Source organism: Anthonomus grandis, chromosome 5 (assembly GCF_022605725.1).
Source record: "Anthonomus grandis grandis chromosome 5, icAntGran1.3, whole genome shotgun sequence".
NCBI lineage: Eukaryota > Metazoa > Arthropoda > Insecta > Coleoptera > Curculionidae > Anthonomus > Anthonomus grandis.
In genome coordinates this window covers 8,463,365-8,485,212 of record NC_065550.1, presented here as the reverse complement: position 1 = coordinate 8,485,212, position 21,848 = coordinate 8,463,365, and the positions used below count along the sequence as shown (strand labels likewise).

Sequence of the window (21,848 nt, the reverse complement as noted above, 5' to 3'; positions counted from 1 at the left end):
ACTAAAATGAGCTTCCAAATATCCCACTTCTGACACCAATTGTAACGAAATTCGGAAACACACTTTTATTGTCAACGTCAAAAACGCTAACCTAACTCGCTTTTACTGTCGTTTAATTGTTTCCAAGGTAAAAACTGACTAAACAATTAAAACTGAATGAATTGTCACGAAGCGCGTCCTTTTTAAAACCCGATGGAATAGTTTAGAAATATTTAGAATTATCTTCATTGTTTTTGCTCAAAGAGACTAATAATTTTAGGAGAATACTGACAGTCAAAGCAAGCAAGTATACAAATTCTAGAAAATTAGAACTACAGGGATTTACAATAATATAACCTAAATAACCTAAATTGGGGCCAAAATGGGGCTCTCAAACAAGATGAACTACTTAGAAACTAAACACTATAGGTAAAAATAATAAACCAAACGTAAGTAGAACCCTAAGAACCCTAGAAACCCTACGAATCAACTTTAACTACAGAATACTAATAAAATTGTACAAAAACTAGGAGAATAATTAACGTATTTACATTTTCATATTAATACTATAGCCAAAAACCTTGGTCACTTACTAGGGCATAATCTTATAAGCTAGTTTAAAAGAACACTATAATAATAATTTTCGGCGAATTTCTTGGGTATAGCATCATTTTTAAATACACAAAACATAATTAAAAACTTTGGTAGAGGACTTAAATATAAAAAATATCAATTAAACTTAATCACTAGTGTACCTAACTTTCTTTTGTAAAAAATAAATTATACTTCTGATTTAAAAATAAGGGGTAGATTTCTATTTTTTGAATTTGCAAAATGGTCTATTACATCTTCATAAAATTTGGGATTTATTACAAGCTTTTTAATATACTCTTTTTCGATTGAAAGAAGAGCTATATTACTCATCGTATTGCGACTGTAAGTTTTAATTCTTTTCAGTGCTGAATATTTGTTCTCAACTGACGGCGTTATAGGAATAGTTAAAACAATAGAAATAAATCTAAATAACTCTGGCATACATTCATGTAAATTATTTCGAAACATAAAATTTAGTAATTCAAAGGGGGTCTTGCAACTTCCAAACATTTGGGGGTCGCTGTACATTACAACTAACTCATTTTTTAATTGAATAGCATCAAAAGGATATTGACTTAATAAGTCGTTATACATTTCTTCGGGAAAATCTTTTAAATATGATGAAAATTTTTTAAATAATAATAAATCAAAAAAACCCAATTTACTTAAATCGGCAAATATAACTTTAATTTGCATATTGATGGTGTCCAATATTTCGATATATATCTGTTTATAATTTTCTCGTAAATCAGGTAGGTTCAAATCGGTTTTTATTTTTTTCAGAGGAGGTTCGAGGTTTATTAATTCGAAAATATTATTTAAAAAATTATCATTATTTTGAATATGCGTCAAAATGTCGGTTAAATTATTTAAACGTTGTTTTGAGTAACTGATAGATATCGAGTTATTTTGAAAAATTGAAAAAACGCCGTCTGTATGCTCAAAAATTAATTTAAATATTTCCAGCAAGAAACAAAATTTGTGGTCTTTTAAAATATATTTTAAACCTTGTGCCTCTCTGATGGTTTTGTCATCGTGTTTAAAATCGTCACTATTTAGAATATAATCAAAAACATCGATTAATTTATCTTTATTTGAGTGTACTGAAAATACTGCTGTAGATGTAGAATTCCAACACGTGGCAGCAAAAGTAGGCATTCGGTTGCCGCAAATTTCATTTAAAATGTAACTTCTTTCAGTAGATTTAGAAAAGAAGGCCACAAATCCAGACAAATTTGAAAAAAATATGCGACAATCTTTTATATTATTACATTCTTTAATTAATACTAAATTTAGTTCATGAGCATGACAATGTGTAAAAAGTGCTCGAGGCGCTATAGATTTTATTTTAGTTTGCAAACCGTTTATATGACTCGCCACGGCAGCAGTGCCATCATAAGTTTGTGCAATTAGTTTCTGCCTAAAATTAAATTTGTCGCATTTATTGAGCAAAAAATTAAATAAATCATCTGTGGTGCGGCAAGACGAAACATCATGAAATCCCATAAATCGCTCTATCACTTTACCATCATTAACATATCTAAAAATGATTGAAAGTTGGGAACCACAAGAAATATCTCTGATTTCATCAATTTCCCATGCAAAAAAAGAAATATCTTGAATGTCTGTTCTTATGCTATCTTGAATAACATATGAGATACTTTCTATAAGCTCATTTTGGACCGTTTGGGCCGTAGTTCCTGAAAAAATAGTTCCATTTAAAAAAATATCTAATCTTGAGTCATATTTACCCCACAATAATAAAAGTTCCTTGTAATTGTCGCGATTAATGTAATCATCGACTTCATCGTGTATGGAAAAAGCCAATTCTTGCGACGCTAAATACATCGTTGCATCGATAAGTTGTTTCAAATTTGACCGATTTTCCCGAATCTGATTATTATAAGAAATTATTCTTTTCTTTTGAGCTGTATTCACTTCAGTCACCATATTCTGCTTCCCAAAAAGTTTTAATTTGCAAGACGAAAATATATGCTCTTTAGATTTAGAATGCCTTTCTGCAGAACGAGGTAAATTTTTTAAATCACAGTATCCTATTTTAGACCACGTTGCAGATTCGCTTTGTAATGAAAATAAACAACAAGGCCAGCAAAAAAGTTTTTCTTTTTTGACGGATGCAGTTAACCAATCACATTTGGTATACCAATTTACACTAAATCCCCGATTTTGACGAATATCTGACGATTTAATCGACTTTAAATTTGGTTTTGGTCTTCCTAAGGCTTTAATTATATAACATTTGTTATCAAAATTTAAAGAATTAAAATTATTGTTGAGCAGCCAGTCGATTATATCTTCAGCATTTTTAATTTCATCTAATATATCCATTTTTGCTGCAAAATATTTATAACAATATACAAATTATAAAAAACAACTTACCAAACACAACACAAAAGAAGGAACGTCTTATTTTTTTTTTAACAATGGAACTAATCAAAGACATGGTCAGTATTTTTTGAAAGAAATGTTTTTATGTAAAAGGAAAAGCTTTATGAAAAATTTTTGTATAATAAAGTGTCCGTTGCCTCCTCTGACGAGTTGCCACACCTCCTTCTGGAAAAACAAAAGTTTTTATATAACAAACCGGTTCACAATGAAATGCAGGTTGTAATATAATTTCTTATAATTTCACAGTAAAATAGTAACGCGAAACATGCTTCAAAATGTGTTTTTAAGGAAACCGAATATTTCGCGATGGGTGTTTCCTTAGATACAGAATATCAAGACTATTTTTACGTATAGCTCAATACTTTAATTATTTGGACCGTCTTATATCTTGCATTAAAATAATATTTAACTTATCTACAATAAAATGGTTGTTTATTAAAGTTTGGTAAGAAAAAATTTATTATTATCAATAACTTTTTTCATGAATTCTCAATAATAAATTGGAGGAACAAGCTTATAGCTCTTTTTTAAGGGCTTGATGTTAAAAAAGTGCAAAACATACAACAGGTATATCTATTAAAGTCATATTCGTTTATTTGCACATCATTCCTGATGTTGATAAAGGAGGTCTTATAAGGTCATTTATCAACATCATGAATGGTTACCTCATACCCTTAGATTAATTGAAAGGCTAGAATTAGCATTGCCGTGGAACTATGCGTAGTTTGTTTGCTTGCAACATCTCTGATGCGATTGATGCCAAATGCTTATCTAGAAATGGCAAAAAAAACACACTTTATAATATAAACATTTAACAGTTATACTTATTTTAACAGGAGCAAAATAATACTATTTCTCTTTAATAAAATATGAAGCATTTTTTTTCATTTGTTGATTCCACCGACACAAGTAATCTTTACCAGTGACTTCGTCAAAAAATATTTACATAATAAATATTTATTATTAATAGATTATGCTTTAAATTATAAACAATATTACCGTTTATAAACTCTTTATACGTTTTTTAACGTATTTCATTAAGGTAAAGGTACTTATCTAATAAAAACATTTTTATGGAAATTAAATATTTTATAATTATTATAGATTTCTTAATAAGTTTTTATTATTCTACGTTTATGACGACGATTGTCCCTTGATATGATGTTATGACAATTTCGGTATTTACTTGTGAAAAGATCGGCTTAAATCGCTTTTTTCCCATGGTACCGCACAAGTTTTTACCACCGTAACAGTTCACAAAAACACTGAAATGACTCAACCTTTTTCCCTTTTCAACCAAAAACTAAAGAAAAAACACAGAACTTCACAAATGCTGAGAGTAAATACAAAGCCGTTTGTCAAGATGACATCAGCTTTCCCTGCATTGCCATTTCAAATTTTTTAGAAACGGATTTAGAAATAAAAATGTTAATAATTTTTATTATTAAAGCTGTTATTTTTGCGCTTAGAATAACATATTTAGAATTACATATATCTATTTCTACTTTTTACTTTTAATCCAAAATCTAACATCAATAAGTTAATTTACCATTATTATACAGTGAGGACGCGGAAGTTGGAACAAATTCATTTCAAATTCAGGGGTGTGTTCGAAAAAAAACGCTCGGACACGTCGATTTTTTTGATGATCAATTCATGTAGATATACAGGGTGAACCAAAAATAAGCAACGACCATTAACTTCAATTTTTTAAATGGAAACACATATTTTTTATTCCATTTCTGAATTCTGCATAGAATTTTTAGTGTAATTTATATACCATGTCTTATACCTAATACTAACATTAATAAATTTGCAACTGTTTAGGTCATTTGAGCATATTCAAACATGTTTTTTCATAGTTTTTTAACAGGTATATTTGATTGTTAACACCTTTTCAACATTTAATCGCATGGAAACAGTATGTATTACTTTACGTAAATGTCAGTAAGTGTCAACTGCAGTTGCAAACTTTAAAAGTATGGCGCGGTTAACTGAAAAACAAATTTTTGATAATGGTAGGATATGGCGACAAGACTCGAACACAGGCTGAAGTTTGCGTTCTGTTTAACAATAAGTACCCGAGAGGCCTATTACACGTTCGGTACTAAGCAAAATTTAAAAAAATTTTAGAGATTTTGGTCATGTTAGAGACAAATATGACCTGGACCGTCCCACGCTTCTAGAAAATGACAATTAGATATTTTGCTCGATTTACAAGAAAATCCACATAAATCACGTCGACAAGTTGCTGCAGATCAGTCGGTTAGTAAATTATGTGTTCTAAAATATTTGCATAGGAATAAATGGCATCCATATAAAATTCATTTAATTCAGGAGCTTATTGAAAATGATCACATCCGTAGAATAGAGTTTTGCGAAATAATGATGAATAAATGTGATGCAAACCCACAATTTTTAAGTAAGATTGTTTTTTCCGACGAGTTAACTTTTTTTTTTAATCATTCTGTAAATAGGCAGAATATTCGTTATTGGACACCAGAAAATCTAGACTGGAGTATAGAAAGTCACATACAATTTCTCAAGAAGTTAAACGTATGGGCAGGAATTGTGGGCACGTCAATTGTGGGTCCCTATTTTATTGAGGGCGCACTTACCTCTGAAAAATATTTAGAGTTGCTTCAAAATCACATAGTACCTAGTTTAATTGCACTTTATCCAAATGGTGAAAACCCATTTATACCGGCAGATTCGATATGGTTCCAACAGGATGGCGCCCTCCCCCCACACTATTCGCGAACAGTACGAGATTACCTTACCAACATTTTCCCAAATAGATGAATTTTAAGGGAGGGTTTTATTGAATGGCCAGTAAGGTCACCAGACTTAACTCCATTAGATTTTCAGTGGCGAAGGTTACGAGTAGACAAGGTAGACACTATCTACCCAAAATTATCCAGTTATTTGTCATTAATTTATTACGTACCTAATTATTTCATGTAATTGTTGAATTACAATTAAAAAAAAATTAACACAGAACGTAGTCGCCCCTTACTATTATATAGTATCAAAACGGCTATAATCTATCTATCTATAATATCTAAGGCGCGCCCCGCCTGACGCACCAATTAAAATAAAAATGCAGGGCTGACACCCAATTATTGTATACGAGCCTTAGAAAGACACATTGATATTTGTCTTCCGAAATTTAGAGCAATTAATCGAACCATATACGCATCAAGCAGGTGACAGAGGTCCAGCCGCATCAGCATTCAGCCTATTAGGCTAGCCGCATATTGAACGTAGGGCAGCAGAGCACAGTACAGCCGAGACATAGCAGAGGAAAACTATTCCTCTGCTCTGCTTCTGCGACGAGCGCATATTGAACGTAGGACCTTTGCATGTCGTAGCTATTTGTCTTTTTTTGTTATGTATATATTTACCTATATTGTCATATAAAGAGGATAATTAAATTGACGGTACCTATTAGTTATTAGAATTAAATATGTGTTTAGAAATATGATTTAATATGAAGGTAGATTTGACACACAATTTAAAATCTTCATACTAATAAGATAACATTTATTAAATGTTAAATATTACTAAATATTTTAACCATAATCGTCAGTTAATACCAGTACATTATTTGTTTTTGTTTTACTGTTAAGTCAGATTTATTCTTAATGTTCTTGTTTGAGATTGTGATTCCACTATTATAAGCTGGTCAGATTTCATTTATATCCAAATTCCTCTGATACATACCCTGATCCCTTGTATGGCAATGAGTTGTCACATGTGTTTTGGACTTCTAACTTCTATATTTAATTACTATATTTACCTAATATTTATTAAGTAAGTATTTACATTATATTTACTTTATATTTATTCCCAAAGTATATGCATGATTTAAACCTTCTAAACTAAATTCTAGCCTTATCACAATTTTATTCGTAGCAATCTAATCATCTTATAATAGGAAATTTAACATGTTCTCACTTGTAACATAACATAACTCAATTTATTGCTGAAAGTCTTGGTAAAAAAACACAAGTGGATGTGATTTATACCGATTTTACGAAGGCCTTTGACAAAGTATCACACATTATACTTTTAAAAAAACTTGAATATCAATATGGTTTTAGCAATCATTTGGTACGATTCTTGCACCCTATTTAGAAAATAGACGTCAGAAAGTTTCTCTTTCTTTTCTTGCCTCATCTGGTGTGCCACAGGGCTCAAATTTAGGACCCCTAATATTCATTTTGTTCATCAATGACCTAATTGAAGTAATCACTAATTCTAAAGTTCTGTTGTATGCAGATTATACGACACTGAATTAATAATGTGAAAGATTGTGAAATGATCCAAAAAGACTTATATAATATTTTTTCTTGGTCTTTAGCTAACAACTTACATTTTAATATAAATAAATGTTATGTAGGAAGTTTTTCCCGAAAAAATATCTTTTTTTTTAAATTCAATATCAGTATAGCGTAAATGGGGTGGTATTATCTCGATTAGATAAAATGCGAGATTTGGGTGTTACTTTTGATGCACAGCTCAATTTTAAAACTCATATTTACACCATTATAAACAAGGCAACAAAATTATATGGGTTTATAGTAAGAAGTTGTAAGAGTTTTACCATCAATACTAACTGTGTTAGAACTCTCTATGTGTACATAAGAAGCATGTTGGAGTATTGTTATATTGTTTGATGCCCTTGTTACAACCTGCATATTTTAAATATTGAGAGTGCAGAATAAACTACTAAGATATATTAACTACAAGGATACAGGTATGTATGAGCTGCATATTCCCAAATTGGAGATAATGAATAAATTTAATTTAGTGAGCCTGGAAAGGTGAAGAAAGTTGGCACATCTGACATTTTTGTCTAAATTAATTAGAAGCGAAATAGAAGATCCTAATTTGTTGGGTATGATAGCTCTTAATGTACCTGTGTACCGGACAAGATGTCCATTGCTATTAACTGTGTGTGTGCTCGAACCAACTATTACCTAAATTCTCCTGTAATATTCATGTGTCGCCTCTACAATAATTTGGAAAGTGAATATGATATTTTTAATTCATCTATTACATATTTAAGGCAAATAGTATAATAGTAATACTGTAAATTATTTACTTGCTTCGTAACCTACTCTATAATTGGTTTTTTACTGTAGAGTTTGTAAATAAATAAATAAATAAGTAATCTTCAGTGTTGGCATTGAAAATATCCTGCTAGAGGTTCAGCGCTCTGCTCTGTCAATAATATAAAAACATTTGCTGGAATAGGGTCTGCCTATCCCCACAATAAGAATCTGTTTTTGCATTTAAGGTAATTTAATCTTAGTAGTATAGGCCTCAAACTGATGATATAAAAATAATTTCAGACCACACTGAATCTACTTAATATCATAATTAATGAAAAGAAATTTATTATTTTGGCGAGTGTGTCAATATTGAAACACTAAAATATAATGAATAAAGCCGACATTTTATGTCACAAGTCATGCTCTCTTCCACTTTAATTCAAGAAATTCTACTGAACAATTAGGATAAAAAACGCAATGTGGAGGACAAAATTGATTAAATTTATACAAAACTTTTGGGGTTTTACTTAAAACTTTTGAATGTTGAAGAAATGTTAAATTTTGGCAGATGGTTAGTTTTTATTTATAGAACATCCTGTATATAACTTCATAGTTAAAAAGACAAGAATTTTCTGATTTCAAATATATATGGTTTAACTACTTTTAATTGTTCAACTCACAATGGTTTTGTGGCAATATTGGGGTCCAAACTTTTAAAAAATTAAATATTAAAGATCTTTGTAGGCACACAAATATATTTATAATAACAAATATATGTGGTAGAATGAGTGAATACTTTGGATAGTCTATTGCCAAAGATTTTACCCATTGATGAATATGTTGTTCTGAATGATTGAAATATAAACATGTTTAATATTCAAAATCATATTTATAAGTGATTTGATAGTTATGGATTTTTTCAGGTAATTAATGAGCCAACTTGTTCAATTTTTCAATGTTTGTTAATGAATATTAGGTTGCAAGACAAAGTGGTATGTTCAAGTGAATTGGGGTAAGTGACCATTTGTTGACCTTTTGCAAGATAAGTTGTTAAAATTTGAAAAATTTGTAGCACTTAGAAGATTGTCAACAATAAACTGGGATGATGTGTACTACACTAATGATATTGAAAGCAAGACAGAATTTTTCACACAAAATTTAAAGCTGTAGTAGGACATACTTGCGCAATTTAAAACAATTGCTGGCAAACCATGATCTACTGGCAGCAAATCATCTCTATTACTCCCTTTTACAGTTAGAGTATTGTTGAGGCTAAAAAGAGTAATACAAATGAAAACAGAGAGGATTATAAAGAACTAAGAAACCTTACTAAATTATGCATACATGGCAAAAAATCAGCATATTTAGAATTTTTGGATAGTAAAAATTAAAAAAAAAAAAAACATTTGGAAAGCACTAAGGAAACTTACCGTTTGTACTCTGATAAATGAAGTCTTTAATATTCCTCCAAATTTAGCAGATTCAGAGAAAATAAACCAAGCTTTCTGTAGTGTATTTCAAAAAATTAACTAAAACTGGAGCAATTAAATTTTGTATTATAGTAGACATATGAAAAATATTTAAATTAATTTACCATTTAGAGGTCACTTCCATCTGACACTGTCCACTTTATTAACTGTGGTCTTGAGAGGTTATTTTCCTAGTCTGTGGAATGTGCCAACAACTTGTTCTAATCCAGCTACTTTTTTCAGATATAAGACAGTTTGCTTCCCTGTCCCTGATCCTTTCTAAAATTTTGGAGAAGGCAATGTATATCCAGATAACAGTGTATTTTTGATTCCAATTGGTTTTTTACTAAACATCAATCAGGTTTTCAAGGAAGTCATAGCACAACCATAGCAGTTTTAAAACTCTGCTGCCATAAAATTGGTGCTCCAGACCTTTTGGATGAATTAAATTTTTTTGTATCTCCTATACACACAAGAAGGTCAGTTCAATTTTATCTTAAGAATACCCTTACCAACTTGAGCAGAAATCCTCCTTTATACCGAGCCTGTTCATGATTTAACACACTAAATAGTGAGAATAACATTGACTTTTTTAATGGCTCTACAACCACTTTGAAAAAAAAGGTGATTCAATTCATGAAAATTCTTGATTTGATCAGGATTAGGTGGGCTGGAGGTGTTTTGGGTCAGTTTTTTCTGAATTTTTTTTTCTATTGTGTACTACTCTAGTTGAGTTTTTTTTTTTTGTTATCATATTTCTCATAATTGTCTTTTGTATTGGGATTTTCCTGTTGGACAATAAATAAATTTAAAAAAATTACAAAACTACTTTTAATGTCATAGATCATGACTTAATGTGCGGCAGGTTGTATTATGGGTTTAATGATAGGTTAGGTTAGGTTTGTATTGTGAGTGGGGCACCTTGTGTCCCTCCACTGAGACTATAGTACTACAATAGACTAGGTCTATTGTAGCTCAATTTATATTTATTAATTTTGATGATAGAGCTTGATGGTTATTGAAACAACTGACAACAGGTCATCAGACTGAATGGATTGTTGTATCAACTTAACCATTCAGAACACACTGTTGAGCTTTTAAATTTAGATTTAAAGGTTATCAAGAGTATCAAAATGAAATTACTTTAGGCTCATATTGAATTTTAAGACAAGAAGAAAGCTATGAGAATCACCAATGTCAATAAATGAATGTTTTTTTATAGTGTATCCATGTAGTAAATAAGAAAAGAATTCTTTTTTTTTATTCATTTATTGACCTTGTGCTGAGCCCATTTAGTCACAACCGGAACAGCCATTATAATTTTGTACTATAAGCTAACTCGGACAAATGATGTGGATACTACTAGGCAGATGTATAGCCGTGCTGCCAGGCTGGCAGAAAAGAATTCAATATGTGAGAAATATATGCTAGATTTGTATATAGATTACAAAAATATGATTATGTTTCTAAGATTAAAAAACTGGGCTGGCTCAAAAATATAGATATAATTTTTTCATTTTTGTAAGAAAACTTTTGCTAATAAAAGAACCTATTTATTTGTTTGAGAAACCTTTTAAATATGCTGTACATAAATGTATTCTTGGAGATAAAGCATCTTAACTATGCCCTAATATAAAACCTTATCCTCTCAAATAAGTTTCAGGTACACCAGGGTAAATTTATACAATAAATTGCCCTTACAAATTAAAATTATAATTTGTAAAATATTTTTTTTTAATCAAAATATAAATTACTATTGTTACAAAATCAGTAGGGATATAAGTTTATGTGAATTTGGTTAAAATATCCTATGCATGTTTTTTTGTATAATTATTGGTTTTTTTCTTTTACGGTTAAACTTCACCAATTGTGCCCTTTGCAACATGTTAATTAACCATTAATTATTGTATAGTTATACAGGGTGTCCCAGCGAAAACGAAACAGAGCTATTTTCGGTATGAAAAAAATTTTTTTTTTCAAAAATCTCGGACACGTCGATTTTATTTTTGAGGGGGACAACTTTTCCTTACCAAGGCACCCTCATACCAGCAACCCCCTTCGAGGGGGTGGAATCACCCCTAAAATCCTAAATGGAAAGAGGGGTCATATGATACCTTATTTTAAAGGTCTTTTAATTCTGAATATAACTGCCAAATTTGAAGTAGCTAAAATTATTTCTCTGGATAAAACAGCTTGTCAAAATTGCGGAAACAGCGAAAATGAAAAAGGTATTATGGACTCTTTTTTGGATAATATTTTTAAAAGAACAAGGAAATCCTATTTTCGAAGGGGTCACTTATTAATTAAGAGGCCACCTAATACCTGGAATCCTTTACGAGGGGTTGAAAGCACCCCTTAAATCTTAAACAGAAAGAGGGATCGTGTTATACCTTATGTTGAAAGCGTTTTTACTTTAAATTTAAATGGTGACTTCTGAGTGACTGATGGATTTCTTCTGGATATGAAAGCCAAATAAAATTCTGGAAAAAATGCTTTAAATAAACCTTTATGCCTGAAACCCTTTCTTATAATTTTTTTTATTGGATCATTAAAACATGATTAAAAATTTATTAGTATTGTTAATATTATTGTTATTACACCTTATCAGCATATCATAAATAAAAACAAAATACCAAATAAAATGCAAACACAAGTATCTGAAGAATTTATTTAGCTTGCTAAATATCATTGGTACTTTTTTCATAAAGCAGCATTTATTTAAATAGTTAATACTATTAAAAATACTTATTAATAATACTATAGTAATACTGGTGCAAGAACTGAATGAGGACGATTTTGACAGACGAGTGCAATTTTGTGAATCGCTTAGTGATATGATAACTGTTAATCCGCGTCTTATTTACAACATTTACTTTTCAGATGAATGTACTTTTTTTCTTAATGGCAACGTAAATCGTCATAACTGCCGCTACTAGTCAAATGCAAATCCGGGCCAGTTTCGTTAAGTTCATACCCAGTTCCCTGAGAAGTTAAATGTTTGGGCGGGAATCTTGGGCGGCTTCATTGTTGGTCCGTTTTTTTTGCCCGGAAATTTAAATGGAGAAATGTACCGAGATCTCTTGGAAAATGCCGTATATCCAAGAATAGTAGAAATAATGGAAGGCGGAAATCATTCTGATGATGATCAAGTCGTTTTCCAACAAGACGGGGAGCGCCTCCACATTATGCTGCTGGTGTGAGGCAATATCTTGATGAGATATTTCCTGATCGTTGGATTGGAAGGAGAGGACCTTTTATGGAATGGCCAGCTAGGTCACCCGATTTAACCCCATTAGATATACCCATAGAATTTTTTTTATGGGGGCATTTAAAAACAAAAGTTTACGCTATCCAACCAGACACCCTAGAAGACTTATGCCAGAGAATGATAAACCAGTGTCAGATGATAACACCTGAAGTTCTACAAAACGTCAGGCATTGTTTTGAGCAAAACCTGTATTCCTGCATGGAAGTAGGCGGGGCACAATTTGAACATTTAATAAATTGACATAATTTAAATAAACTTGTTTTATTTAAAAGACACAAAAGGAAAAGGGTAGGTATTTCTTATCTCTCCACTTTTACTGGCAGTAAAGATATTTCTTGCTATTATATCCACAAGATATCCATCAGTCACTCAGAAGTCACCATTTAAATTCAGAGTAAAAAGGCCTTCAAAATAAGGAATGACATGACCCCTTTTTCTATTTAAGATTTAAGGGCTGCTTGCAACCCCTCGTAAAGGGTTTCAGGTATTAGGGTGGCCTCTTAATTATTAAGTGACCCCTTTGAAATTAGGACTTCCTTATTCTTTTAAAAATATTATCCAAAACAGAGTTCAAAATACCTTTTTCATTTTCGCTGTTTCTACAATTTTGACAAGCTGTCATATCCGGATAAAAAATTTTAGCCACTTCAAATTTGGCAGTTATATTCAGAATTAAAAGACCTTTAAAATAAGGTATCACACGACCCCTCTTTCTATTTAAGATTTTAGGGGTGATCCCACCCTCTCAAAGAGGGTTACTGGTATGAGGGTGGCTTGGTAAGGCAAAGTTGTCCCCCTCGAAAATAAAATCGACGTGTTCGAGATTTTTGTAAAAAAATTTTTTTTTCATACCAAAAATACCTCTGTTTCGTTTTCGCTGGGACACCCTGTATGTAATATAAAGTAATTGTATAAATAATATGTAAGTTTAAATAAAGAAAATATGTATTTACAACGATTTGAAGGCTTTTCTTAGTATTTTTAGCAAGTTTACCTTAAATCAAGAAGATCCTTGAATGAAGCACTTATTAAGAAAAAAAGGGATGCTCATGGTGTTTATGGAGTATAAAATTCTCATGCTCCTATTTATGGAGAGGCACAAAAAATTCAAATATAACATCAAAATATACTAGCCCATGACGAGCATACAATAACTTCTATAAATACATCATAAATATGTTTTATAGTTGTTTGTAAATAAATAATATAAAAAAAAAATCAAAACCCTCTTGTTGTTTACTAATTTGATTATTTTGAAACTTTGAAAGCAATGCTGACGTTATTGACAGTGCAACATTTTTCAAATTCATGCCCCTAGATTTTAGAATCTCAGGACGTTCAACGGGTACTGGTGGGGGAAGCTAAAAGCAGTCGGTCATGTGCGCCGCGCATATGAGATACGCATTATTTAGTGCGCTTACAAAAACAAAATAGCAGCAATACGACGTAACCTCGAGAAAGCAGGCTGAAATTTCTGTATAATGTCAGCCTATCAGACTGGATTACATGAGCGCAAGAGAGACAGAACGTGGCACAGAGACAGAACACAGCTCTACATAGGCGTTGAACGTCCTACGATTCTAGGGTTCATGGTTGTAATATTTCTTTAATGGTCGGGACACACATGCCCGCAACGAGTCCGCACCGAGCACGCACCGTAGCACGGCCGTGTCTCGGTTGTGAATTGTCGTTCGTAATCATATGAAGTAGTCTTAACATGACCGCACCGTGCCCGTGCGCCGACTCTGCACCGAGTCCGCAACGAGCTAGAATAGTTTTGTTTAATTTTCAACGGTGACGGTGCGTTGTACGGTCTCGAACGAGCAATAAAATTTAGCTATTCAAAATGGAAATTGAAAGGTTAATAGAGGAAGTAAGGAAGTTTCTATCACTGTATGATTAAAAAAATGAAAAATATAGGAATACACATTATAAAGACAGAGTGTGGAAGAAAATTTCTTTGGAATTGAACAAAAAAAGTGGGTCCAAATTTATAAAACATATTTTTAATAAATTTAATTCGAAAAATTGTTAAATAATTTGTAGTATATTAGGTAGATTTTGGCAACATCCAGTTGTCTAGATGAGCGAATTTGTTTTAGTAAGCGGCTATTATAATTTGTTCCAGTTGTAATTATTTTATACACCGTGAAATTGATTCTTTTTTCTAAAATGCATTACAGCCCATTTTACAAAAATCAAACGAAGATTGAGCTTGATATTTGAAGTGGTGTGTAAGATCAGGTGTAAAAAAACGACCTAGAAAATGTTCTAATTCATATTTTAGGATAGGAAACATGCAGTTTTTTGAAGAGCTTTTATTTAACTTGCAATGTATGTATGTATGTACATATGTAACTAACTATGTATGTTCGGTGCAAATCTTGAAACTCAAATTTGACCAACTTCTAGTTGTCCGATTTTGGTGAAATTTGGAACATATACGGTTTTTGGTGAAATTTGATACATTTGCGGTTAGATAGAGTAGCCCCAGGCTAGATCTCGCCGCATTTTTGGATAATAACTTTTGTAACTATTTTCGTAATATAAAGGCATTTATTATTATTATTATTATTATTATTATTATTATTATTATTATTATTATTATTATTATTATTATTATTATTATTATTATTATTATTATTATTATTATTATTATTATTATTATTATTATTATTATTATTATTATTATTATTATTATTATTATTATTATATACGTAATTCCGGAGACAATGAAATTTAGTACTATTTAGTACTAAAATTAACTAAGGTTGGTACTTCTATATCCATAAAAAAATATTAATTATACTCTATTTCAGAAGTGTGTAGAGCAATAAAACCTCATTAGGTATGCAAAAGTGGTACCTGGTGATCCACCAATATTTTATACCACTACCTTAGTTGGGTATTAGTTTCAATGTAAAATTCTTTCTTTTCGTTGATTGCAGGTAGTGCCACCCGGTTTTAGGTCAATTTATGAGTTTTGCCCATTGTTACCCACTGATAAACATTGAAAACGGTTCGCCAAAGGCGTGCAACTGAGACTTGTCTTTTACCTTATAATTAATGTACTTAAATGCTATTTTATTTTAGAAAGTTACTTTTGTTTAAATGGAATAATATATTTTTTTCACAAATTTATTGAACATAATATGTAGAGTAAAACAGTTGAAAATGTCACTTTTGGATCTGGCACTTTTTGAACAGTGTATAACAATTTTAAATTATAATAGATTGTAGTCTTCTTCGTCATCTGACGAACTGTCATCACCTCTTGACATTATAATTAAAGGATCGACTGTCTGATCGATGAGGTTGTCAAGATCCCACATTTTGTCCTCTTGCTTAATTACATGCTGGACTGCTTTTCGCCAATTCTCTGGTGTCGCTTCCGTAATGGCTTGATCAAACAGTAGCTTAACATCTTTCATTTTAAAAGTCGTGTTTTGTCTTGGTACAAATCCTTTTACCTGCGCCCATATCAGTTCTATAGGATTTAGTTCGCAATGATATGGCGGTAAGCACAGTACAGTTATATTATATTTTTCGGCTATACCTTCCACGGCGTATTTCATGAAACGAGTTTTGTGTAAGTTTGCTATTGCCAGCAGTTCTTTTTTTGTCAAGTTTGCTTCAAACGCAATACCTTTTGCAGTCAGCCAATCGATAATTTCTTGCTTTCTCCAACTTGAAGTTGGCGTCTTCTCTATTCGCCGTGAATGATAGCTTGCGTTATCCATAACCACCACCGAATTAGCCGGAAGAAATTTTATCATTTCACCAAAATAGTCCTCGAAAGCGTCTGAGTTTATGTCTTCATGGTAATCTCCTGTGCGAGTCGACTCAAATGTTAGCAGACCTTCTTTTAAAAATCCCTCTTCGCTTCCAATATGTGTGATTATAAATCTTTTTCCTTTTCCCGAAGGTACTTTAATACCCGTAGACAGGCCTTCTATGAAAGCTTGGCGAGCACTGGTTATATTTTTGTCTTGCCACATTTTTTGGAATATATAACCTTCGTTAATCTACGTCTCATCAAGATAAAAAACTTTCTTTTGCTCCCTGCGGTACTGCTTGATACTTCTTGATAAGTATTGTCGTCTCCAACAAACAATTTCGTCGCTCTCCAGTAAAAGTGCTTTGCGGTTATGCTTTTCCCAGGCAAAATCCATATTTTTTAAAGTTTTCCATAAAAGTTTTCTACTTATCAACGGAATACTGTCATCTCGGCCAAGCTCCATTAAAATTTTGTCTAGGGTGGGCATTTCCTTTTTAAAATAAAAAGAGTGAACTTTTCTTCGAATTATACATTTAGCATTTTCATCAAGGACTTTTGTAGGTCGTCCTGGCTTTTGCTTGGGAGATTCCACTTGACCTGCTACTTTTCTTTCCCGCAACAATTTGAAAATGGTGGACTTTCCAATTCCACTCATTCGAGAACATTTTTCAACAATTTCTTGCACAGTAAAACTAGGGTAATCGTGTTTTATGCAATCATGTACATTTAAAATAATAACTTAGATAGTGGAGAATTTTTAGTACATCTTTTCGTTGGACTGAATACCTCCATTTTTTAAATATTGGGATAATAATATTGTGATTACACTACAGCGTAGCAGTGACTACTAACGTTTAAAATATGATTTAAAAGTATTTATAGTCTGTATATATTACCTGACCCCATTTTTGCATGTTACAAAGCGTTAAATGATAGGTACCTATACAAAAGGATTAAAAGTATTTATTTAGTATTTAATCTCTTTCAAAATAAAGGCATTTAATCCGTGAAAATTAAATTCATAAATATTATAAGTACCTGCGCCTATGAACTACCACGAAATGTAGCCAAACAGAACGGAATTCCCCAGTTTATTGCTCTATAAACTGGTTAACTGGTAGCGATAGTTGTATACGCAAATTCCAATTACTCAATATACTAGGTTTTTATTTAGTTTTTAAATTTACATAAAAAAAGGTTACAAAATTTAATTACCAATATTTTTACCACTAGATTCTACATTAGTTGTTTGGGATTTTCGTCTTAGAAAAAATTTTTTTACGGCGAAGAAACCAAATAACTACTAAAAAACATGAATTTGAGACTATCTAGATTTTATTTACTACATTTTAGCGAAAAAGATGCAACATCTAAAAAAACTGGCAAATATGATCCATAAATTAAATTATTTAAATTGCCAGGGCTGTATTTTCCTGCCAATCTACGCTGCCCTCTATAGAACTAAAGAAATCATTTAGTTGTTCTCGTATTGCGAATGCTGCATTTGTTGATCATTACCAAATTTCGAAAACATTTTTCTTTGAAATAAATTTAATGTACCAACCCAATTAAGTTTCGATCCAAAGTGAATACTTTAAAGTGCGTCATGACCGTCCAATGCGATGCGGGATGCGGCCGTGTGTCGGAGATGTGTGGGAGATAACGCACCGAGACACGGCCGAGCTACGCTGCGGGCACAGTGCGGTCTCGGTACGGATATGTGTGCCCCGACCTTAACAGATTCCAAGCGATCTCTCGGTTTTAAGGCGCCTGCCACACATGCCAAGGGCGGTGGCGTCATACCGCTGGCGTTGTCGGGCCGCTTTTACTAAACACATGCAATCAAATGCGTCGCGGCACACAAGCCCGTTAGCGGCGACGGCATCGCCTCGACAATATTTTTCCCGCCAGCAGATAGCGGAGAACGCTCGAAACGCCGGAGGGAGCGGGCCGCCAAAGGGACGGTATTCAACACTATCAAATGGGACGCGGCACACTAGAAATTGCGGAACGTTGAGCGTGTCTCATTTTTACGCAATTTTTGTGGTATTTAGCTATTGAACTTTGTGTATGACGGACGTGTTGTGTTCTGTGTTGTGTTCTTTTTCTATTATTTGCATCCATTATGGATACGGACAAAATGATCCAGTTAATTCAAAGTTGCCCCTCACTGTGGGATAAAGGATGTGATGAATATAAAAACAGAACGATAAAGGTAGGAAATACCTTGTATGCATGATAAAATAAATACAAGATATGACACTAGAGCGTTCTGACGTCATGTGGATAGTAAAATATTCACCTGGTTACCACGGAAAAAAAAGAAATTCACCTGAAAAATTCTGGCAACGTCTGAAAATTTTACTCTCCGCATGAGTGCATTGCCCTTGAGTAACATATCTTGTGTTTATTGTATCATGGGCTGTATGTAGCTGATGAAAATAGGGATGGTTTTAAAACCGTCTAGCAATGTTTCAGCGTTATTTTTGCAACAAAACCTTTCATTCTCTCGATTTTCTGACAAAAATAAAAAAACTACCTTTTTCTTGCAAGTGAACCCCTCACCTCTCGGTCATTAAAGGCCGTCTAGCACTTTTTATTGGTGCAATAATTACTGATCAATATCAATCTTTTATTTTAATGCCAGACAATTTGCGATAATAAAGAATTCTTTTATTTAAATGAAAATGGATTTTCCGAATTTTCGAATAGGGAAAAGCATTAAAATCACCCATATTTTCATCGGCTAACATTTGCTACATTTAACCCTCAAAATGCCAAACAAAATAAAAGACTCCCTCAACTGTACCCTATTCCTACGGTCTATAGCATAACTATTAAAAACACACTGTATTTTTAGGAGAAATGCTGGACTGAAATTACTGTTCAATTAAATCAAGAGGAATGGGAAGAGCTTAGTTCAGCAGACAAGCAGAAAAAAAGTGAGTATATTATAATGTAACAATATTTTATTTGATTATACGTATAAAAATTGTGTTAACCTAAACATGCTTTTATAACCATCTATATGTAGAAACATTATATTTCCCTTGAGTTCAAAAATAATTAGTAAAGGAGGTGTTGTTGGAATGGAACGGCTCCTGGTCCTACAAAATAGTCGGCGAAATAGTTTCTCACATCAATCCCTTCTCCTCGTGGGCATTGACCACATTTTTCTACATCAATTAATGTATGATTTTCAAGAATATCATAGTTGACGCCATCCCGCTTTCTTATAAAATTATGCAGTACACAACACGCCTTTATAATGCTATCAATGGTATCAGGTTCAACAATGATTGGTGAATGAAATATACGCCACTTATCGCAAAGAACACCAAAAGCACATTCAACTGTACGCCTACATCGCGAAAGACGGTAGTTGAATACTCTCTTTCGGGAATCAAGATTACGGCTAGGGAATGGACGTAAAAGATTGGTGTGTAACTGAAAAGCCTCATCACCCACCATCACAAATGGTTGACGATTTGACACCGTTTGTGGTAGACATTGTGGCTCGGGAAGTTTAAGTTGCCCTGTGTACAATTTTTTACCTAAAGGGCTATCTCTAAACACAGTCGAGTCTCCTTCTTGTCCATATGCTCCCACATTAATAGCTATAAAACTGAGATTTGCATCCGCTACAGCCATTAAAACCACTGAGAAGTATTTTTTGTAATTGAAAAACTTTGAACCTGAGCCACAAGGTTTAAAATATCTAATGTGCTTCCCATCGACGGCACCAACGCAATTGGGAAAGTTAGTTTTTTTATAGAATAGTTCAGCGATGGCACTCCATGATTCCTGAGTAGGTTTGGGCATTTCAGTCTCTTGCAGAACATCCCAAATTAGTTGGCACGTTTCTTTAATTATGGAACCAATTGTAGACCTTCCTATGTAGAATTCGTACTGCAAGGCACTGAATGTCAAGCCAGTGGACAGATATCTAAAAAAAAATATATATTCGTGCATATACTTACAAAAAAATTATTTTGTACTTATTTGAAAATCGCAATACCTATTTTTTTTTTCTAAATGTTTAGTTGCAGATGTGAAGTTGAAGTGGAAAAACGTTCGCGACCATTTCCGCAAGACACTACAAGGACCCAAAAGCGGAGCTGCGGCCAAAAAAACCAAATATATGTATGCCGATGCTTTGGAGTTCCTTCTCTCAGCTTCTAAGAAAAGAAGGTTTGTATTTCGTTCGCGTTCATTTCTGCAGCAAAATAATAGAACTGTTTTTCTTTTTACAGCACTTCTGGTAACATTTCCTTCGACGAAGAGGAGCATGAATCACAATTGGAAGGACACTCAGAGACCGACTCTTCTTCATCTCAAGCACTACCTATACCTCGACCTACACCCCCGTTATCCCCTTCAACTTCAACTTCTACAACTGTTTATTCCACCTCAACTCTGCCAAAAAAACCTAAAATGTCGCAGTTCCAATCCCAACTGCTAAAGACCCTTGAAAAGCCAATGCCACAGCCCGAAATAGAACCAGATAATTCAAACAAATTGTTTATGATGTCCATAGTACCCTTTATGGACAAATTATCCGAAGGCGACAATTTAGAGTTCCGGCATTACGTTAACGATTTCTTCATCCAACTACGAAGGCGTAAAAGAGTTTCAGTGCCCCTCGGTTCAGGCTCAAGCACAAGCTCAGGAACCTCTTCTCCTTTTCCCGTGTCTTCTGCCTCGTTTTCCAATAGCTTTGTGTCTTCCTCCCAACATACTAATTACATTCAACACCCTTATTCCGATAACCAAACGTCGTATCATCAGCTTCAAACTAACACTCTTCCTTCCTACTACACGCAATCATTACCCAGCAATCACCCTTCTGAAGATGAACTTATATAATTTATATTTTTTACTTGTTAAAAAACTGAATTAACCAAAACCAAATACATTTGTGTCAACTATATTTTTCAGTTTGTTTTATTTTGGAATTAAGTACCCATTTTAAAAAATTATATAAGTAGGTATATAGCTTACCTTAATGTAACTGTCAGTCTTTCTTCGGCACTAATTGATTTTCTCCACCTTGTGTTTTTTTTTCTTATGTATGGCCGCATAGTAATTAGCAATTCATCGAATGACTTTTTAGACATCCTATAGTATTGAAAAAATTTATCTTCATATTTGCGGATGTCGGAATAGAATGTTTGAAATCTTTTTTCTTTTTCCCTTTTAGTAAGAAAAGGGTGAACCCAGAACCGCCTTTTCTTCTGGTCTAGCAATCCAGCTGCTTCGGCCACACTAATAACTATCGCTTTCCTTCTTGTTTC

General features: G+C 32.7%; 2 protein-coding genes across 11 annotated transcripts in view; one reads left to right on the top strand and one right to left on the bottom strand.

Annotated features, from left to right (window-relative positions):
- The window catches only part of LOC126736458 (zinc finger MYM-type protein 1-like), a 93,546-nt gene extending 79,522 nt beyond the window's left edge, over nucleotides 1-14,024 (bottom strand). Inside the window, exons 1-4 of one of the 10 annotated variants that reach the window (XM_050440817.1) lie at nucleotides 13,771-14,024; nucleotides 9,634-9,787; nucleotides 9,470-9,574; nucleotides 548-3,147 (exon numbers count right to left, since the gene is read on the bottom strand). In XM_050440817.1, coding sequence (XP_050296774.1) covers nucleotides 760-2,922 — 2,163 coding nt within the window. In that variant the 5' untranslated portion in view covers nucleotides 2,923-3,147; nucleotides 9,470-9,574; nucleotides 9,634-9,787; nucleotides 13,771-14,024 and the 3' untranslated portion in view covers nucleotides 548-759. Of the gene's footprint in view, nucleotides 1-547; nucleotides 3,148-3,654; nucleotides 3,754-9,219; nucleotides 9,312-9,469; nucleotides 9,575-9,633; nucleotides 10,780-13,770 lie in introns of those variants that run through there. The other 9 variants (XM_050440819.1, XM_050440820.1, XM_050440822.1 and 6 more) reach the window with 9 other exon arrangements.
- Nucleotides 14,025-18,332: 4,308 nt separating this feature from the next.
- LOC126736471 (uncharacterized) lies at nucleotides 18,333-21,611 on the top strand. Its single transcript, XM_050440851.1, has 4 exons — nucleotides 18,333-18,769; nucleotides 19,415-19,496; nucleotides 20,598-20,745; nucleotides 20,808-21,611. Exons 1-4 carry the CDS (start codon nucleotides 18,680-18,682, stop codon nucleotides 21,418-21,420), a joined length of 933 nt encoding a protein of 310 aa, XP_050296808.1. The 5' UTR covers nucleotides 18,333-18,679; the 3' UTR covers nucleotides 21,421-21,611.
- Nucleotides 21,612-21,848: the final 237 nt, after the last annotated feature.

Coding starts and splice junctions, on each gene's coding strand:
- LOC126736471 (XM_050440851.1), top strand. CDS start 18,680: ATGGATACGGACAAAATGATCCAGTTAATTCAAAGTTGCCCCTCACTG. Junction 19,497..20,597: donor AGCAGACAAGCAGAAAAAAA/GTGAGTATATTA, acceptor CTAAATGTTTAG/TTGCAGATGTGAAGTTGAAG. Junction 20,746..20,807: donor TCAGCTTCTAAGAAAAGAAG/GTTTGTATTTCG, acceptor TTCTTTTTACAG/CACTTCTGGTAACATTTCCT.